The sequence below is a fragment of the Equus quagga genome, chromosome 9 (assembly GCF_021613505.1).
Source record: "Equus quagga isolate Etosha38 chromosome 9, UCLA_HA_Equagga_1.0, whole genome shotgun sequence".
NCBI classification, from domain to species: domain Eukaryota; kingdom Metazoa; phylum Chordata; class Mammalia; order Perissodactyla; family Equidae; genus Equus; species Equus quagga.
Genome location: NC_060275.1, coordinates 11,585,043 through 11,604,966, shown reverse-complemented (window position 1 = coordinate 11,604,966; position 19,924 = coordinate 11,585,043). Strand labels below are relative to the sequence as shown.

The window sequence follows — 19,924 nt, the reverse complement described above, 5'->3', positions numbered from 1 at the left end:
AAAAAAAAGAAGAACATGATCTGAGTTTTGATATGGGAGAAAGGAATGATTCTTTAAAGTGAGAGTAAGTAAATGAGCTAATACTTGAGTAAAAAATATGAATTAATGGAGAAAGCATGATCCAGACAAAAGAAGAGCATGTGAAAACCATGAATACAGAGAGATCATATATTAGGTAGAAATAAATGAAATTAATATTTTGTAGGTCAAATATTGGCAGTTTCGTAAATTTCAACTTAATTATTTTATGGAACTACAAATATATATTTGACCTTAAAGATATCAAGGAAAGAAATATAATCCTTTTCCCTCTATCAATTCTTTCACATTACAGCATTTTTCTAAAAAAGAGGGCAAGTTTATTAAAATGTCATTCCCAGATTAACTATCCTGATTTAAAAAAAAATCAGTCCAGAGGCCAGCCCAGTGGAGTAGTAGTAGTTAAGTTCCTTCACTCCGCTTTGATGGCCTGGGGTTTGTGGGTTCGCATCCCAGGCGTGGACCTAGCACCACTCATCAAGCCATGCTGTGGTAATATCCCACATAAAACAAAGGAAGATTGCCATAGATGTTAGCTCAGTGATAATCTTCCTCAAGCAAAGAAAGAGGAAGATTGGCAACAGATGTTAGCTCAGGGCCAATCTTCCTAACAACAACACAAAATAATAATAATAATAATCAGTACAATACTCATTTCTCCACGAACTATGGGTATGGCCTTTATGAAACAATTTCTTGATAACTAGTCAAAGAAACAAGTGTTATACACTATGATTTGGAGCAGACACTTAACACGTTTTAGTCTGTTTCCTTACCTGAAGAGAAAATATCAATGAAACCTAATTCCAGGATGAGTTGAGGCATACATTTTTGAATGAGATTATATACTATAAATTAAATTATCAACTATAAACCAATATACAGGCATTGAGGATTAACTAAGTTATTAATTCTTTTAAATGTGCTTAATAAATAATTTTCCTCAATACAAAAATGCTAAAGAAAAAAGTAGGAGCTGCAACAAGTGAATACATGGAAGGACTTTTTAAAAATCTCATCTAAATTGCTTGCTTATCTAGTTATTCTAGGTATCTGTAACCTACATCAAGCTATAGATGCAAATTCTTTCTCCCATTGTGAGGAAATTATCATCAACAAATATGAACGACTGTCACTTTTGATACCAGACCACTGAGAAAATGATTCCACATTAGACTTGTTCTGACAAAATAAATCTATAGGATTGAGAAAAGTTGTTGAATATCTCTTCAAAAAGTCAAAGTGCTAACTAATAAAATAATAGAGTTAGAACCAACAAGAACATCTAAATGGTCGTCTCTTTGTTTGCACCTTGTTAGGAGAAAAATGTTGAGGAAACTCATGATACTCTAACATTTTGGTCCTGGACAGAAGCAGAGATGCTCTAAGTTTCCTAAAAAGAAAAGGACTTTCCACAAAATTATATGTATTTTATGCCATAGATATTGCAATGTTTCGTCATTAATTTGTAGATATCTACCAGCATTCAGTTAAAAATTACACATTCTTAGATTTTTTTTCTCAGTATATATTTTCTGATTTTCCTTTGTAAAATTAATTTTTAAAATATACTTTAGAAAAATTCATCATATGTAAAGAAAAAAGATTAAATTATAAATTACCTGATTAATATCCCAAAGGTGTCCATTTAACAAATATTTCATTGGCACTTAGAACATGCCAACTATCTCAGGCCCTGGGGATACAATGGTGGCTAGGACCAACAATATCTCAGTCACCACTGTTTACATCCTAGTGGTGTAGAGGACAAGGAGATTCCCAAACTTTAAGAGTATGCAGAATATACCTAAAGTACAGAATAAAAGTACATAATAAAACACCTAAAGTACATAATACTTAAACATTTGGGGGTCAGAGGACCTGACATCTACACTAAAATTAGAAAATTATACTGCAGAGGTGAGCAGTGGCAACATCATGAATGTTCTAGAAAGGTATGTTACAAAGTTTGGACTTTATATTGAGATTCACTCACATGTTCTAAATTGGGAAAGACATGATCATTTTATTTTTTATTTAGGATCCCATAACTCTAAATCATTGGGAAAGATTTACACTTTAGAATGATCATTCTGAGGACATTCTTTGCATGGGTATGGAAATAAAGAATCTAGTCAGCAAACTGTTGCCATGATCCAGGGAGCAACTGGTTAGTAATCAAAAGTTCCTGATATGATACACAAAAAGACAACAACAATCACAGTTATAGGGCAGAAGTTATTTGTCATGAGAGATTATACAGAAATTACTGAAGCGTTTACATAAACTGAAGATAATACAACATGCTCAGTTGAAGATACAGTTTCCTCATCCCGTAGTTCCCTGATGAGTATTCTGATGTCACCAAAGTAACATTTCACCATTTCCACGAGGGCACACAATGTATTCTTCTGACCATTGCCCTGCCACTAAAACTGACTGTCATAGACACTGTCTACATGCTTACAGCCTTGCCTAATAAAGGTAATTGATGAACAACTGTGGTATGTCCCTGCATATGGGCTTTGAGATTGGCTAATGCAAAGTTTGATTAAAGGAACATCCCCTGGAAGAACTGTCTAAGGTTCACTCCAGAAGAGATGTTAGGTCCCTGCTAGGGGAGAAAGGACACAGCAAGATTGACAGGTTACGGAGGTATTTGGGGGCTGGAATGAACGGAACTTAACCATTGAATGGATGCGGAGAATAAAAGACTAGAATGAATTAAAGATGATGTCCACATATCTTTCTTGCACAACTTGGTGAGTTATAGTAATTTTGCAAGCGATATTGAAAAAGCAGGGTAGGCTTAGGAGCAAATTTGGTGTAAATTTAGGAGATGTGAGTGGAAATTTTCTCTAGGTAGTTGGACATACAGTTTGAAATATAGAAGAAAGAACTGGCATAAAGATCTAGAAATCATTTGAATATGAACTTTAATTGAACATAGAGGTGGTTGAAAGCAAAAAGAGTGAGTAGGAAAAAAATTAAAGGATAGGGCACAAGAGAGAATGGAAGATGAAAAGAAAATCAGGGATTACAATGTGGGATCTTAGAAATTTAGGCAACAGAAAATTTTTACATGGAGACAATGTAAATGTCTTTACATTAGACACAATATTGAGATGAGAGAATCTAAAAAATCATTGATATTTTACTTTACTTCTGGAAAAGAATTTGGTATCAGTCAAGATAATGAGAATCATTAATTTGAAAAATGATGACTATTTCCACCAAACAGGAGAGGCAAATTGCCCCAATGTCAGCTCATTTATTATATCCATGTTTTGCAAACCACTGAACGTTCTCTCCCGTCTCTCCTCCCCACCCTGGCCATTTACACATTGAGAACAAACACAAAAATTCTGTTTACCCACGTAGGTCATAGAGTGTCACTATTCTGGAATTTTGATTTTCTGTAATGAATGCATTATCTATCCAAACAGAGAGATATAGGACACCTTTTAACTTGTCATTTTGCCCAACTGTTTAAGCCTGTGAGAAATGAGATCAAGAATGATATTGACAGTATGAGAAAATATAAAAAACAGTTCCTTAACGATTTTTAATTTATTACATGTGAAAATAAGATTTTGTATATATTGTGTAAGTATACAGTAAAATTAATTTCATCTGTTTCTTTTTTACATTTTTAAAAACTTAACTGTGGAAGGACACTTAACATGAGATCTATCCTCTTAACAAATTAAGTGTACAACACAGTACTGTTAACCATAGGCATGATGTACTTCAGATCTCTAGAAGATAGTCATTTAGCTTAACGCAAACCTTTTCCCTGTTGAATAGCAGCTTCCCATTTTTTTTTTTACCTTTTTAAATGTGGCTTGAAGAAAATTTGAAATTCTATCATATGTATTTGGCAACACTGCACCAGATAATCTTTTCATCTCAACTAAATTTCCTTCTTTTCAGTAACTCTATTTCATATGTATTTTGTATATTGTTGTGTGGACCTGAGCTTCCGAACACTGTGAAATGATAGTGTGAAAGCAGGAATTTCTTTCTCATGACTGTTTCAAAGTATGCTACTACATGTGTTTCAGTATTAAATGAGATTTTGACTATTGATTTGAGTACTAGGTTTATCATTTTATTATTACTATATTCATTATGTGTGCATTTTGACTTGTTTTATTTCTAGTTCAGAATTTATCTTTAATTTTGCCAAAGGGCTTCTTAGAATCAAATGGACAGTTTATGCATATCTATTTATTACTTTGACACATTGATATAATGGAAAATAATAATAAATTTTAAAATATTTTGTTATCCTCCTGAAAACAACTTTTTTTCTGGACATCACTTCTTAATACTTTCAGAAATTGTTTTTAATTGTAATTTACAGATGATGTTGACAGCCATACTCTTAATAAGTTTTTTATGTTTGAGTTTGTGTGTAGGTGTTTAATTTCATCATTTTTTGCTATGAGTAAAGCTACTTAAAGTAACTTTGGGAACCCTTCCTAATTTTGAACGCTTTGGGAAAGTTTATATAGCATTGGGAATAGCTGTAACATAATTTTGAAATCGCCCAACTTTACAGGTCTCTTGCACTAAAATATTCTCAATAATATTAATGACTACTCTTTTAACCCCATTTTTTAAATTTTTCCTACATTATTTCTTTTGTATTTTGTTTTCTTTTATTCTTTAATCCTGATCATTTTTTTAACTTCATGTTTTGAAATAACTGCAGATGCTCAGGAAATTGTGAGAACAGAGCACAGTCTTGAATACTTCATTCACTAATCCAAGGGTTACAGCTTACATAACTGTAGTACAATATCAATACCAGGAAATTGACGTGGGTCAATACTGTTAAATGGATTACAGAATTTATTCAGTTATCATCGGTTTTTACATCCGTGTGTGTGTGTGTGAGTATGAGGGTTTACATGTGTGTGTGTAGTTCCGTGCAATTTGATCCCCCGTGAAGACTGATGTCACCACGCCAGGATCAGGATACAGAAGAGTTCCGTCACCATACATGAACTCCTTCGCTCTGCCCCTCTACAGTCACACCCACATCCCCACTCCTTCTCTTGTCTCCTGGTCGCCACTGATCTGTTCTCCATCTGTACAGTTTTGTCATTGGAGGATGTATCATAAACGGAGTCACAGAGCAGGTGAGGTTTTGAGATTTGCTTTCTTCAGTAAGTATGCTGCCTTTAGGATCCATCATGCTGTGCATGTATCAATAGTTTGTTCCTTTTTATTACTGGGTAGTATTCTATTTTATGAATGTATCATAATCAGTTTAGTCATTCATATGTTGACTGACGTTTGGATTATTTGCAGGTTTTGGCTATTACAAATAAAGTTGCTACGAACATTTGTGTAAATGTTTTCGTATGAACATAAGTATTTATTTTTCTGATGTAAACATTTGTCACACTCTGACCCAAAGTGTGATTATTACGTTACACAGTAAGCCTGTGCTTAGTTTTACAATAAACTGCCAAATTCTTTTTCAGTTTTTATTTCCACCAGCAATGTAGGAAAGATTATTCTTTTCGCATCCTCTCCATCATTCGATGTTGTCACTGGTTTTTATTACTCTGGCCATTCTAGGAGGTGTGTAATGATATCCCATTGCGGTTTTAATTTGCTTTCCCAAATAGCTAATGAAGTTCACCATCTTTTCATGTGCTGATTTGTTTTCTGTAGAACCTCTCAGTGAAATGTCTGGTCAGGCCTTTTGCCCATTTATATTTGGACTGTTTCTTTTTATATAAATGTTGAGTTTTAAGAGCTATTAGTATATCCTGGATACAAGTCCTTTGAGTAATCTTTGGCTTTCAAATATTTTCTTCTAGGCTGTAGATTGTCTTTTAATTATTTTTTTACCGGGGATTTTCATAGTTTTAACTTTGATGAAGTTAAATTAATACACATTTCACTTATGGATTGGATTTTGGGGGATGTATAAATATAAACTCTTGCCCAGCCACGCGGGGAAATTTTCCTCCTGTGTTTACTTCTCAAAGTTGTGTAGCTTTAGGTTTACGTTTAAATCTATGACAGGAGGAAATAATTTTCGTATATGGTATGAGATTTAGGTGGAGTTTCCTATTTCCTGCCTATGAATATTCAATTGCTCCAGCAAAATTTGTTGAAAGACTGAAGAATTTAAATGTAGTTATATAGCTGTTCCTCAATAATGCTCATATCATGCATATTTTCAAATGCATTAGAAAACACAAATATTATATTATAGAATATGGATTTAAATTTTTACCCCCATTTATCTAATTACTCTTTTTTTGTGATTTGCATACTCAACGTCATCATTTTTCTTGTCTTGCAAATAATAGTTTTGAAATAAAATAATCTGATCAACAAATAAACGAGTATTAAATTACTTCAGAGAGAAAAACGACAAGTGTAATTTATTGAATTATTGCTCCAGAGATGTAAAAAAACAACTTAATCTGTTTCAAACCAATCAAAGTAAATCAAGAATCTGACAAAATCAAAACTCCAATAAAATAACAAAACCAACCTCAATAATATGTTTATATTGGAGTTTGTAACTTTTCGTTTTTACCTTATAAGTAATGAATTCCTTTAAGCATTGATGAAAGATTTTAACCTGCTCCCACCCTCATCCACAATATATACTGACAGTGCTGTTTCTGTGCGATGTCAGGTGGACACAGACACCTTAGAGCTCATTCTGATCTCTCTAGAAGGGAATGGGCCCATGTTCAGAACTTGTAATGCGTGACACTATTCTTAGCTGTTATTGTCGACATTAACAAAATTACTTGAAATTTAACAAAGACCACGTCTACCCATTTTCTCATTTAATAGTATTTAATCTTTACTAAATCTTTGTAAGATAAGCATTGTACAACGAAAGCTGTATCCTTCTTCCCAAATGAGAAATTGGCATTCAGTTTGGTTAGATTAGCATTTAATTCAGGAAGCTTATGTGAGAGATAGTAAAGTCCTCTTGCCACCGCACCAGGCAATCTTTCTGTTATTGTTGCTTACTGTTGTTTTTGATGTTTCGTTCCAACATGAGGGTGAACATTTGGATTAAACCCATGATTTCCTACATACGTGATTTTTAAACAATAATGAAGAATACCAATCAGCCTGTACAATGCCCCCAAATTAACCATAGAAAACAAATGTTCATTGAAATCCTCTGCAAAGGACACTCTTTCTCTCAAAAACACAGAACAAAACAAAATAAAACAAACAAAAACAAAGGACAACGTTTAAAGAATAAATAAAAGGAAGAAAAATAATTTTGCTACCCTGTTCCTTTTTCCCAACTGGTGAAAGAGGCAAATCCATCAAATTTACCCAGGCACACTCAGTTATCATTGGAGAGCTGTGGCTATGTATTGCTTCAGACTAAGTTAGAAGTGTAGTAGATAATGCCACTCAAAAAAACAAAAAATAGAGAAGCCTGGGGTAACAAATACACATCTTTTTTTTGACTCTTTGGTCACTTTGGGGCCAAGAATGATAATTAGTTGGAAGAAAAATGGCTTATTGTTTGGTTTTCCGATATTCTACCACAGTTAAGCAATCTCTAATATCCCAAAATAAGTTCACCATTAAAAAATTACCATTCTTTTGGAAAAAAACAAAATCCTATGTAAAATAATCAAGAAACTATTGTATATAATAAAACATGCTTTTAAGACATGTATATCGTCACTGAAATGCATTTGGAAAATTTTTAATTGTTTTAAAATGCTACGCTTTTGCCCTCACGCTTACTCATAGATTTACATTATAAAAAATGAACAAGCAAAGCTCACAGTCTTATCAAGTCTCACACTCATAGTCACATCATAAGCTTTTAAGATACAAGTTTCACAATTCAAAGCATTTTGCCCAAATTATTTGTGAATACAAGTTTTAAAATTTTGATAGTCTTGATGTCAAAATAAAAGTAACAAGGGAAAATGTTGCTCCCAAAGGATGATTTATTGATTGTTCTGGAATCTAATTGCCTAAAATTGTGTTATTTCAAAACTCCTTAATCTGGTTGTGCTAATAAACTAGGAGCGAATTTGAAAGACTGCTTTTCTTTTTATTGGGTTTAAGGTTCTTTATTAGGTAATTGGCATTCCAAAACACCCTGGACTTTGGTTGTTATTCCTAAATTAAGTAAAATTATCTATATGCTTAAATTATATTTTTACTCATTTTTACATACTGTGTTGGTATTTTTATACACATAAGTAATTTATCAAACGTTTTCTATAAATCAATTTATGAAAAATTCTCACTCTCTGTGAATAGTAATAGTAGATATTCTATTTTAAAAGACTATATAGTAGAATGTGGTTTCTGAACTGATAGAAAATAAAAAATATATTAATTTCTAGGAACGTGTATTACAGAAAATTATTTGGATAAACCTCAATGAGACCAAGATAACCTGGGAAAAACATTCACATGACAAATAATGAATGTGTCATCTGTACTGCATACAAAGCACCTGGATATTACTTCATTGACAAAGTCATTCATGGTATTTCTGAAAGATCACCTACTTCATTGGTACCAAGGAACCAGCTTTTAAACAAGATGACTTCTTATCAACCAGCAAGTCCTTTTGTATATCAATGACCAAATGACTTTTCCAACTTGCAAATAATTATTTCCCCATCTACCTTTGTCTTTATTTTTACTTACAATTTATCAATCTACTAATAAGGTATAAGGTTTGTGAATACAGTTAATGTAATTGAAAAAATTTACTAAATTTGACACTGCTTTCAAATATTTACTTTTTTGTAGGATTTACTTCTTCATCCACCGTCTTTTAACTGTATGATAGTATTTAATGTATAAAATAGCTTTTCCTTTTTTTGGTATTGTCACCTTTTTGGTTGTTGTTGAGGAAGATTCGCCCTGAGCTAACATCTGTGACAATCTTCTTTTATTTTGTGTGAGGGTTGGCTCCAGAGCATGGCTGATGAGTGATGTAGGTCCATACGTGGGATCCAAATCTGCAAACGCAGGCCACCGAAGCAGAGCATGCCAAATTTAACCACTACGTCGTGGGGCCAGCCCCTGGTATTGTCCCCTTTCTATATTTTCCATATTAATTCTATCACATTCAAAGTTAGAGAGTCCTGGACTACTTCTAGGATTCATGTCTATGAGACATTTAGATAAAGTATTTTGACCTAAAACAAATTATTTGCCATAACTTTCTATAGCTTTATACATATATGTGTATAGATATGTACAGATACACATATATATGGCAGAACTATCCCGACTAGAGCTGAACTATAAGTGGGATTGTCTTTTGCAATTGGAGGAAAAAAATATCTACCTCTAAATATTTATAATAGCTCTAATTAAAGGAAACCCTTCAAAAAATTATCATATCTATCTTTCTCTAAAATATATTAATTGTAAAACACTGAGGAAAACAAAGAAATTCACAAAGAAATAACAAAATGAGATTGAGTTTTCCTTAGAGTGGCCTTTAACATTATTAAAAATAAAAGAGAATGAGAAAAAGAGAGCTAGATAGAACAAGAGAGAAGGAGAGCAGGGTTTTTCTTGGTTTATTTGGACGGGAATCCTCATTTTATTTACTGACCATTCCAGCTACATTTATTGCAGTTCCCCACTAAAAATATCATGGAATCTTGGGGAAAAACTCTTTCCAGATTTAGGATAAGAAATATAAAAGATGAGCCTATGTATCAGTCGTGGTCCAAGTAAGGGACAGGAACCACACACTAATGTAAATGGAGGAATTTTAACATAAAGAATCACTAAGCTGTAACAGGAGAGAAACTATAAGATGTAATGAGAACACAAAGGGTACTCCAGGCCTCAGTGAAATTATCAATGACAGACAAACGTACAAGGGAGGCCCTCTCTCCAAGATGAGCTTCAGATCTCCTTGGAGAAGGTGTGGCTGCAGCATCCTGTGTACAAGGCAAAGAAGTTCACTGGGTTGCCTGGGCCAGAGCTAGCAACCTCCAGGCAAGCATGAACAATCCTCCAGGGTACAAAAGGGTTGGTGGATGGAAATGCAGAGGATGTTGGAAGGCCACTGCAGGCCTGGATGACACAACGTCCACTTCGAGAGGGCTGAAAGATCTCATCTGGCCTGGCCTGAGTTGTATGGCTGCCAAGGGACTGAACATTTGGGAAGTTTGGGACTAGTCATGTGGCTAGGAAAAGCACCAATAATATCTCCACATCTCTAGTCGGCTGGACGACTGTGTGGTGTGAGAAAGGGACAAGCAAAAACCCCACACACTGGAACCAGGAAGAGTAATCCTTTTCCTCTTGCAATGTTCATTCAATGTCCTCTATTGACAAGGCTCAAGTTTGCACTCACGATAAAAGAGAAATACTTTAAAGAGGTCAATCCATTAATACAGTATCACAGCGCAGGTCCTTTTTAAGCAGGTACTGAAGGATGAATGTGCAGCTAGGAAGCAACAAATTAATAAATGGCACAGACTAGAACGTATTGCTGTACCAGAAAGAATGAAAGCAAGCAAAGACTAATAGGTCATGTTTAAAGTACACAGAAACTGATGTGGTCTATTTTCCTTGACATTCTTCATCCATTTGTAACTCTTTTTGTGATGTAGATTTCTTACATTCTTTTGTTTGTCGTTGTGTGTGTGTGTGTGCACATGTGCATGCGCATATGTACGTGTTCTTTAAACTATAATGGTGCTGGGTTTTTTGAGCATCAAAGGCCTGCTCTTTTTAAGAGCAGCGTGAAGAAGGCGAGCATGTGGAAGAACAGTGAACTCACTTTGGGATTCTTAATACAAACAAATTCACGCCAAGTCTAAAATCTTCCTTGACACAAAATCTCCCCCTAGATTTTGCTATTAAGAAGTTTTGTATTTCTAATTCCAACATCTTCTTTATATGTTCTCCATCTTTTATTCTTCCCCACCTTCTTATTAGCAATTTTCTTGGAGGGGTCTCAGGCTGAGATGTGTGTTTGTGATCTGAGGATGCATCTTCCCTTGGTTTAGTCAAGAATTTATACTGTGTGTCATACATTTCACAATTTGTGTTTTGATGATGTAATCACTTTATTTTATTGATTGACTATTCTCTATTTTTAAACAGAGTAAAATGCATTTCCTCTGAAAGCTTCTAAACAGAATGCTCTTAATATTTTGCTAATCAGCACCATTGGGTTTTCTTGTCAAGGTTATGGCAAGCAATCATATAACTTTTATTACGCTTTGCAATAAATTTTTATAAAACTTATTTATATAGGTGTTAAAAACGATATGGTTTCTGTATTTAAACTACTTCAGTTACATAAGATAAGCTTTATTATCTTTTAAAGCAAATATTTTTAGAGACCTTACTCCATTAGTTTTAATGGTCACACATTACTACCTAACTTTTAGGAATGAGTAAGAGATTAACAGCACTTTTGAAAGTTGTTGGTGGCACTTTGGGAGGTACATATTGATATTAGGTGCTGGGTTTTAGTTGTACTTGAAGGAAACCTACACAGTAAATTTCAAACCAGAAATCTGAGGCCTAGTCAGTCTTAATTCCACACATAATATCTGAGGAAACATATGGTGGAAACAACAACAATTCAGGAGCTATGAAAGCCCAAACACCCATGTTATTAAATAAGGCATTGTGTGTTAGGAAGAAAGTATCTATGGTAATGCTGGGTATATTGGCAGCAGTCAAACCATCTGTTCATTGATTTCAATTCCTAAACCAAAGTGTATGCAGCAAAGTGACGGGCGATTTTTGGGTTCTCCTTGGATTTGCATGGAGAAACATTACAAGTAGGCATGCTATGTATCATTCTTTCAGATACTTATAGAACTGAGACTAACTTCCAGATCTGATAGTGACACCTATGAGTCCCCTGAGAATTATTTTGATAATTTCTGGCTTCTTTCCTTCAAGAAAACCTCTGTGACATAGGGCTGACCAATGTGACTCATTCTGAGTTCGAGCAATGCATATCCCAGAAAGGAGGTAAGGATCAGTCAAATTGACCTTACTTTATTTCTGCCCTTAAAATTGTAAATGTAATTCTTTATGAGTACAGAAAGAGAAAAACGTTTATTCCTATTTTTTTGCATTATGCAGTCTTTTTTTTTTTTTTGAGGAAGATTAGCCCTGAGCTAACTATGGCCAATCCTCCTTTTTTTGCTGAGGAAGACCGGCCCTGAGCTAACATCCGTGCCCATCTTCCTCTACTTTATATGTGGGATGCCTACCGCAGCATGGCTCAACAAGCAATGCCATGTCCGCACCTGGGATCCAAACCAGCGAACCCCGGGCCACCAAAGCAGAACGTGTGCACTTAACCGCTGTGCCACCGGGCTGGCCCTGGACAGCCAGTCTTTGAGATTAGAAGGGCATCGTTAAAATCAGCATCATTTTTGGAGATAGATACAAATTATAATCCTGGCTCAATTGCTCATAAGTTACATGATGTTGAAAAATTTACCGAAATTTTTTGAAGCATAATATACACATCTGTAAAATTATAAAAAGTATATTATTCTATAGATCTTCCATATTGCTTTACATTTAACATTTCAGCAGTTCACAAAAGAACTCTATCCACTATATCCACTGGACATTTTTCTTCCTCAGCAAGAGTTTAACTCTCAGTATATCTTTATAGCTCACTGCACCAAAAATTAGTATTTGAGTTTCCTTTTGAGCAGCTCTATATATTGGTATTTCATTTTTTTAAAGTCTTAGACATGTTTCAAATAATAAAGAAATATTTACATATTTTTAAATAAAGAAATTAATCCTATCTTCAATTACTAAATGGGCACATTAGACACTTTTGTAAATCTAGGATACATTATGGAAACTTAGTGATATGGTTCTTTTTATTCCTTGAATATTGTGCTATTTCATCATCCTACAAATTATTTCATCATTACTCATGAATTTTTCCCAGTGTTCTTTTAAAAGATTTATATGAAACTTCAACGATGAATGTCCAAGAAGGATGATACAATAATAAGGTAAATCTTCCCACCGCATCAGTCTTCTTCCTTTTCTTTTTAAAAATGTTCCTCAAAGTATTACATCAATGTTCAAAAAGATATAAAAGAACTGATACACTATCTCTTTTTGTCTGATTTTATTTTTCATTGAATACAATTAAAAATTCAGAATTTTTCATTTTACATCCATAATGACATAGAAAATAAAATTGACTGCAGAAGATATTTCATAATTTTTAGATGAATTAGATGAATACCAAAAGCAGAAACCAGCACTATAGACTCAAGATGATGGTGAAACTGATAATGCAAGCAAAATTTCAGACTATTTGTCTTCAGATGAAGATATAACAGATGAATTTTCTCAAAATCAAGAATCAGAGAGTGAACAATATGATTCTAAGGATACAGAGAAAATACAGTAATCATCCGTTCAGTCATTCAACAGGAAGGACTTCAAATAATTTGTCATAAGAATCTGAGCTGTTCTGTTTTGCGAAAAATAAATGTCAGTATTTTTTCACCTTTTATAAAATTTCTGCACCAAAATCTATTTGCTCTATCTTGTAAATGGAAAAGTGCTGAAGGCAGAATATATCCAAATGTGACTTGATGGAAAGAGATGCAATAGAATTTCTTTTCAAGTTTGTTATTCCATTTGCTGCTTATAAATCTAAAGATTAAATGTTTTGTAATCATAGAGCAAAGAAAACAGCCATTCTTCCTTCAACAAAAATATGAGTTGTAAAAGAGTTTTAAACCTTCTGGAAGCATTATATATTGACAAATATTTTATTAACACTTGACCAAGAAGGCCATAACATTCCCCTCAGATTGACTCAATTTTAGACAGATTTTCTCCTGACTAGAGGTTCCTGACCTCCATTTTCTTGGAGCATTTACACCAGAAAACTTATAATTGCAAATTCTTTCTCTGCCCTTTGTAATGCAGATAAATCTTCTCCCCGGCTCTCCCCATTTTATAATACAGGATGGTCTTTCCCTAGAACCTGGAAACCAAGTGTTGAAATGTAATCATCAAGAAAGATAGAGCCCTGTCTCCCAGTCTCTGTGGGAGGGTAGAAGCCTAACTTCCGTAAGAACCAATTTGCAGACACAGAAGGTGTAACTACATTGACCAATCTCCCTCCTGATGTGTCCTCCAGTCCTTTTCCACTAGTTCACCGCGGTGCTTGAAAACCCTCCTGCCTTTTGTTTCAGCAGAGTTAAGCTCATCCCTCCCCGCTACTGCACCAGTCTTGACCCTCATGGCAATAATCTTGAATCACATCCTCCTTATCCTTCTTAGTAACTGTCCGGTGCAATTTCTCTTGGCCACATTTTAATAAAGTCATTTTGCACTGTCACTATTTATATTGCTATGAATTATTTATAAAATTACTTATTTTTAAAGTGTAAAGTTGCCCATATGGTAAAATGCAAAAGTATTTTTTTTTTCTTGGACTAGCAAGAATTAAGGCTATTGACACTGCCTCTTTCAAAAACTATCAACTCCATGAATGTTAATGCCCAAAATCTTCTTGTTCCTTCCTACATCACTGGTCGTACCTAGTCAGCCTCCTTTGCAATCTTCCCTTCCTTTACCAAATCCTTAAATATTACTGTTCCCAAAGGCTCTGTCCTATGTCTTTTCATATTCTCACTTTATATTTACTTCCTGGGTGATGCTATATATTTTGTTAACTACAAATACTCTAGTAAGTCCAAAATTTCTACTGTTAAATTCAACAGAATCTTGTCTTTTCTGCTTTTACCTGACCTGTAAGCAGCAAACAAAACAGGTAACAACTCCATCCTCCCAGGAGCACTTTCTTTATCTTGTTTCTAGGTCACCACACTCTCCTGGTTTGCTTCTTACAAATTTTGTTTTCTGGTTTTTCCTCAAGCCCCAAACACTTAATATTGGAGTCCACGTCTCAGTCTTTAAGCTTATTCTTTTCTCTGTCCACATATTCTCCTTAAGGGATCTCACCAAGGCTTTAAATAGCATGTATAAGGCCGACAAATTCAAATGAATATCTCCAGAGAATTATAGAAAAAAATACCATTGTTTTGAGAAATAGTGTCTTCATGTTCTGTTCATTTATTCAATTAGTTATTATTGGGAGCCACACTGCATGTTATCAATGATATCAAAATAAACTCTCTCATTGTTCACAAGTATCTTATAATCTAGAAAACATGAACAACTAGAGATTACTTATTTGACAAATGTATAAGATCTATTTAAACTAGGAACAGAGACAATTGCAAAATATAGTGGTTACATGCATGGATTCTGATGCCAGCACTTAAGTTAAAACATTTCTCTGTCTTTCCTCAGGACTTCTCTGAGCCTCAATTTCTTCACTCATAAAGTGAGGCATGCAATATATTTTCCTCACATACTTTTTTGAGAATTAAATGGGTTAATGTTCAGAATGTTGCTAGAATCATGTCTGAAACACTGTAAACATACATTTGTTTAAAAATGATTTGATTATTTATGGGATATTGAAGTTCAGTTTTGCGAGTTAGTTAAAATTTTCCTAGGAATAGACAGGCATTTCAGAAAGAAGGGTTCATATGAGAAAAACTATAAAGTGGAAAGTGTAGTCTACAGTTTGACAAACAAGCAGTTCAGACTGTGAACAAGATGATTTTTTTTTAAAGCAGGATAGATAAAATTGTGACCAAATCAAAGAGAGTGCTAAATACCAGGCCAGCAAGTTTTGCACTTTTATGTGCTGGTTTTGGGAAAGCTATTGAAGTTTTTGAGCATTGAAGTCAGAAAACTGTGCTGTAGGAAATTTCATCTGCTCTGCCCTCTGTTATCCATTCATCTGTGCCTAATTCCCAAAGCTTTCTATGATTGTGGTGTCACTGTTGGTAATCAGTGAGTAGAAAAAATACATATTGTTTCTCAAAAAAGGTGAATATTCCACTACATTACAAACATACTGCCTGCTGAGTTCTTGCTTAGGAGCCAAGATCTCCTGAAAAGAATGAGCGATCCACTCAGTCTGTCAAGATATGAAACAACTCTAATGCAATAGTGAATGTATTACTAGGAATGTATATGTCCGTCTTTTCACATGATGCAAGTTGAAAAGGTTGTTATCAACACTGTTAATTATAATTGTTATTATCAACAGCTGAGGACTTAGAATAAATGGTCCAGTGTGATCTTTGGTATTAAGTAGCATCATCCTAGAAGTATTTATCACCCAGGGCGAGAACTCTGGTCTCAAGGCTCTTATCAGATAAATTGTGTTGCCTTCCCAAATCTTCTGCCAGCTCAGTCCAGGTGAGACTACTGAACACTCACCTTTGTTGGGTAAGTGGATTTACCCAGGACGGTTACAGAAACAAGTCTATAGAAGATGAAGTAAATTAAGCCTATGTTTTTAAGTTTGGAAATAGGTTATCTAATCAATGGGATACTCTGAATACATTCATATTTATGTAAACTATACAAAATAATATACTCATTACAAGTTCTATACTTTAAATTTGATATAAATAATTAAATAACTATAAAACATAATTGTACTTACAATAATTAGAAATATATAATTTACTTTAAATATGTAAATGTAATATGTATAGCTTAGAAAATTGTAAGATCAATTACTTCCAAAATTACTTGAATTTTAAGAAAATGAGTTTACTACATTTAAACTATCCTTTATTAGATTCACCAGAATTATTTTGGCGATTTTTAAAAAATTGCTTATTGATATGTCGAGGTCACAAGATATGTTTGAAATGTTCAGAAAATCAGATATGTTAAATTCCTAAATATATAAGCTATTTATAATGCCAAGGTCAAAGAAAGGTCTAGGCCTAGTTTCTAGAGGAGCCATAGGTCCCGGTTCACCTGCACTCTGCTTTTGTAATTCCTTCTTCCCTATGCTGCAGGTCCACAGGTTTCTAAAGGAGTATGCTTTTGGATTGAGGGGGCAGTGCCACGCAGAAGAGAATCTCTGAGAGTTTTATACCCACCTTTTAGTTTATCAAAAACCCTAGGTCCTAACCCAATCAAAAGAAGTAGTTTAAGTTTAAATTCATTTATGTATTTCTAATCATTTTATTATTACTTTCAAAAATATTTTTAGAAATACTTAGAAGATTTGAGTTATTTCCAGAATAAAATGTATTCTGACATAACCATAGCCAAATAAATTTTACAAGATATTTTAAGAATCATTGCTGATTTCCAATATGTTATGGTTGAATAAGCCTAACAACTAAGGTATACCTATTTCTTAAGATATGCCTATTTCTTACCATATTAGGAAATTGAACATAAAGCATAGTGTAAGCTACTACGATTTATTGGTAGAAAATTATAATTTGCACTTTTGTAGAGCTCAAATTGTCTCCAGACAGCTTTGTTGATAAATTCAAGTCTAGTTAGAATAACGAAGTTCATAATATATATATACACTTATTCAATATTCTAAAAACTGGTTTATAAATTTTGAAAAATTTTCTGTGACGTTTGGTAGCCTTCTACATCCTCAAAGGACTCCTAAGAAAAATGTGAGGCTATCGTGTACTGGAACGGAGAAATATTCAAAGAACAATCTGATTTAAACTCTAAATTTTACAAATGAAAAAGGTGAGCTTCACATGAGAAAATGTGCGAAATAAATTGTGAAGTAATGATGATGTATTTCAAAATGAGTATGCTCTCATAAGGTTTACATACTTAGTAATTTATTTGAAATTGAGTTTCATTTGTAGTAGTATGTCTGATACAGCGGTTATAAGCCACAGAAGAATTCCAGCTCTTTCTTTCCATGTGCATACGCTTATATATCATTTTATCTTTATTGTCATCATGGATGAAAAAATAAAAGTTAATTACAATTATTTAATCTATAGAATTACAAAATATTTTCTTCTTTATTGTATTGACCAAGTATAAAGAATTTACCATTGAATCCCTAGTGTTTGCAGATTTTTCAAACACTTAAGGAATTTGGAAGTGGAAAACTTGACGTTTACATTTATTTTTTAAAAAAAGAAAGAAATTTAAATTACACAGAACTTACAACATAAACATAAAAGTGTGTAATTAATGTAGCTAAATAAAGCTTATTTTTGTCATTTCAGAATGGAATACATAGCAAAAGTTATTATACATAATATATGGCAATGTTTAGACATCAGCAATTTATTATGGGTTCTTACCTGCCCAGAGGCTGCATTTTCACAAACGAAAGTCTCATAGTATTCAGAGAACTCAGGAGCGTGATCATTAATATTCAGAACTTGCACATACACAGGGACTGCAGAAATCTGTTGTACATTGTCTGCAAATTGAATAAACAAAATAAAATAAAGAAGGTTAATGCTGTTTTTCCGGGAAAGGTCATGAAAACTGCACTTAGGTTGTGTGTAATACTTTTACTTTATGTGAATAAAAGCTATCTGAAGACAGTATCTCCATATAATTAATATATTCATCAACAATACAGCCTAGGGAAAAAACATTCTTCTCAATGCATTCAATTCAACCAACATTTATTGAGTGCCTGGTGCCTGCCATAGACTGCAGGAGCTGATGAGGAAAAGCAGTAAGGAAGTCAGGTATATGGGCAATTTTCTAGAATCCAGGAACTATTGAATGTGTTTGTACTAACTCATTTAATACTGATGAATATATGTATTACTTTTCTCCCCAGCTTTACAGATAAAAACATCAAGAAAGCATTTAGTTTTACAGATTATAAATGATTTGCCTAAAGTCACAGCTGAAGTGGACAAGGCAGTTAAGAAGCCAGTAGTCAGTGCCCTTAGATGATGGCATTGTTCAGCGTAGTTTTTAAAAACAAGACTGGACGTGGTATAATGATCTCAATACATTTTAAAATAAAAGAATTATAATAATATCTAGGCAAAATTTTATGTATATATTCAGTTGGAAAGATTTTTCTTAAGTGAGCCAAGAAATATGGAAATCATGAAGAAATAGGAAGATATAGTTAAACACATTTTTTTTTGATGAAGATTAGCCCTGAGCTAATATCCGTGTCAATCTTCCTCCACTTTATATGTGGTTTACTGCCACAGCATGGCTGATGAGTGGTGTAGGTCCACACTCAGGATCTGAACCTGCGAACCTGGGCCGCAAAAGTGGAGTACACCCAAACTTAACCGCTACGCTATGGGGCTGGCTCCCAAATACATTTCTTAAATGGCAAAACAAATGTAAGAAGAGCAAAGACAAAACAACAGTGATCTGGAAAAATGTTTGCATCACAAGATGAAATATTCACAGTTCTGATATTCAAATCCTGACAATTGATTTGAGAAAGAAAATTCAGGGGAAGAAAATCACAAACTAGAACTTCACAGATGAGAAAATTACAATGATCTCTAACAGGGTTTCTCATCCTTGTCACTATTGGTATTTTGGACTGGATAATTCTTGTTTTGGGGGGTTGTCTTGTGCAGTGTAGGATGCTTAGCAGCATCCCTGGCCTCTAAAAGCTAATGCCAGTAGAATTCCCACCCTAGTGGTAATGACCAAAATTGTCTTCCAATGTTGTCAAAGATACCCTGGGGGGCAAAGCTGACTACAGCTGAGATATGTTCCTCTATCATAATATTCACAAAGGCTCTTGCTCACCAGAAGAGGGGAGATTGATGATTTAGTCCATGTGATTTGTGTTAATTATGAAAAACAACCAGTGATGGTGGAGAAAACTTTTCTAAAACCTACTTTGGCAATTGATAGCAAAAATTAAACTACATGTATCTTTGACCAAGTAATTAGTTTTGGAAAACTTATGCTACAGTTCAAGGCAACAGTATATAAAAGCACATGAGCCAATTTATTTATCCCAGAATTGCTTGCATCACACCCAAATGACTGGATACAA

General features: G+C 33.9%; 1 protein-coding gene across 2 annotated transcripts in view; it reads right to left on the bottom strand.

Annotated features, from left to right (window-relative positions):
• The window catches only part of CDH19 (cadherin 19), a 105,527-nt gene that overhangs the window by 13,092 nt on the left and 72,511 nt on the right, over nt 1–19,924 (bottom strand). For both annotated transcript variants that reach the window (XM_046670866.1, XM_046670867.1), the window contains exon 10: nt 18,231–18,352. In XM_046670866.1, the coding sequence (XP_046526822.1) occupies nt 18,231–18,352 (122 nt within the window). The remainder of the gene's footprint in view (nt 1–18,230; nt 18,353–19,924) is intronic.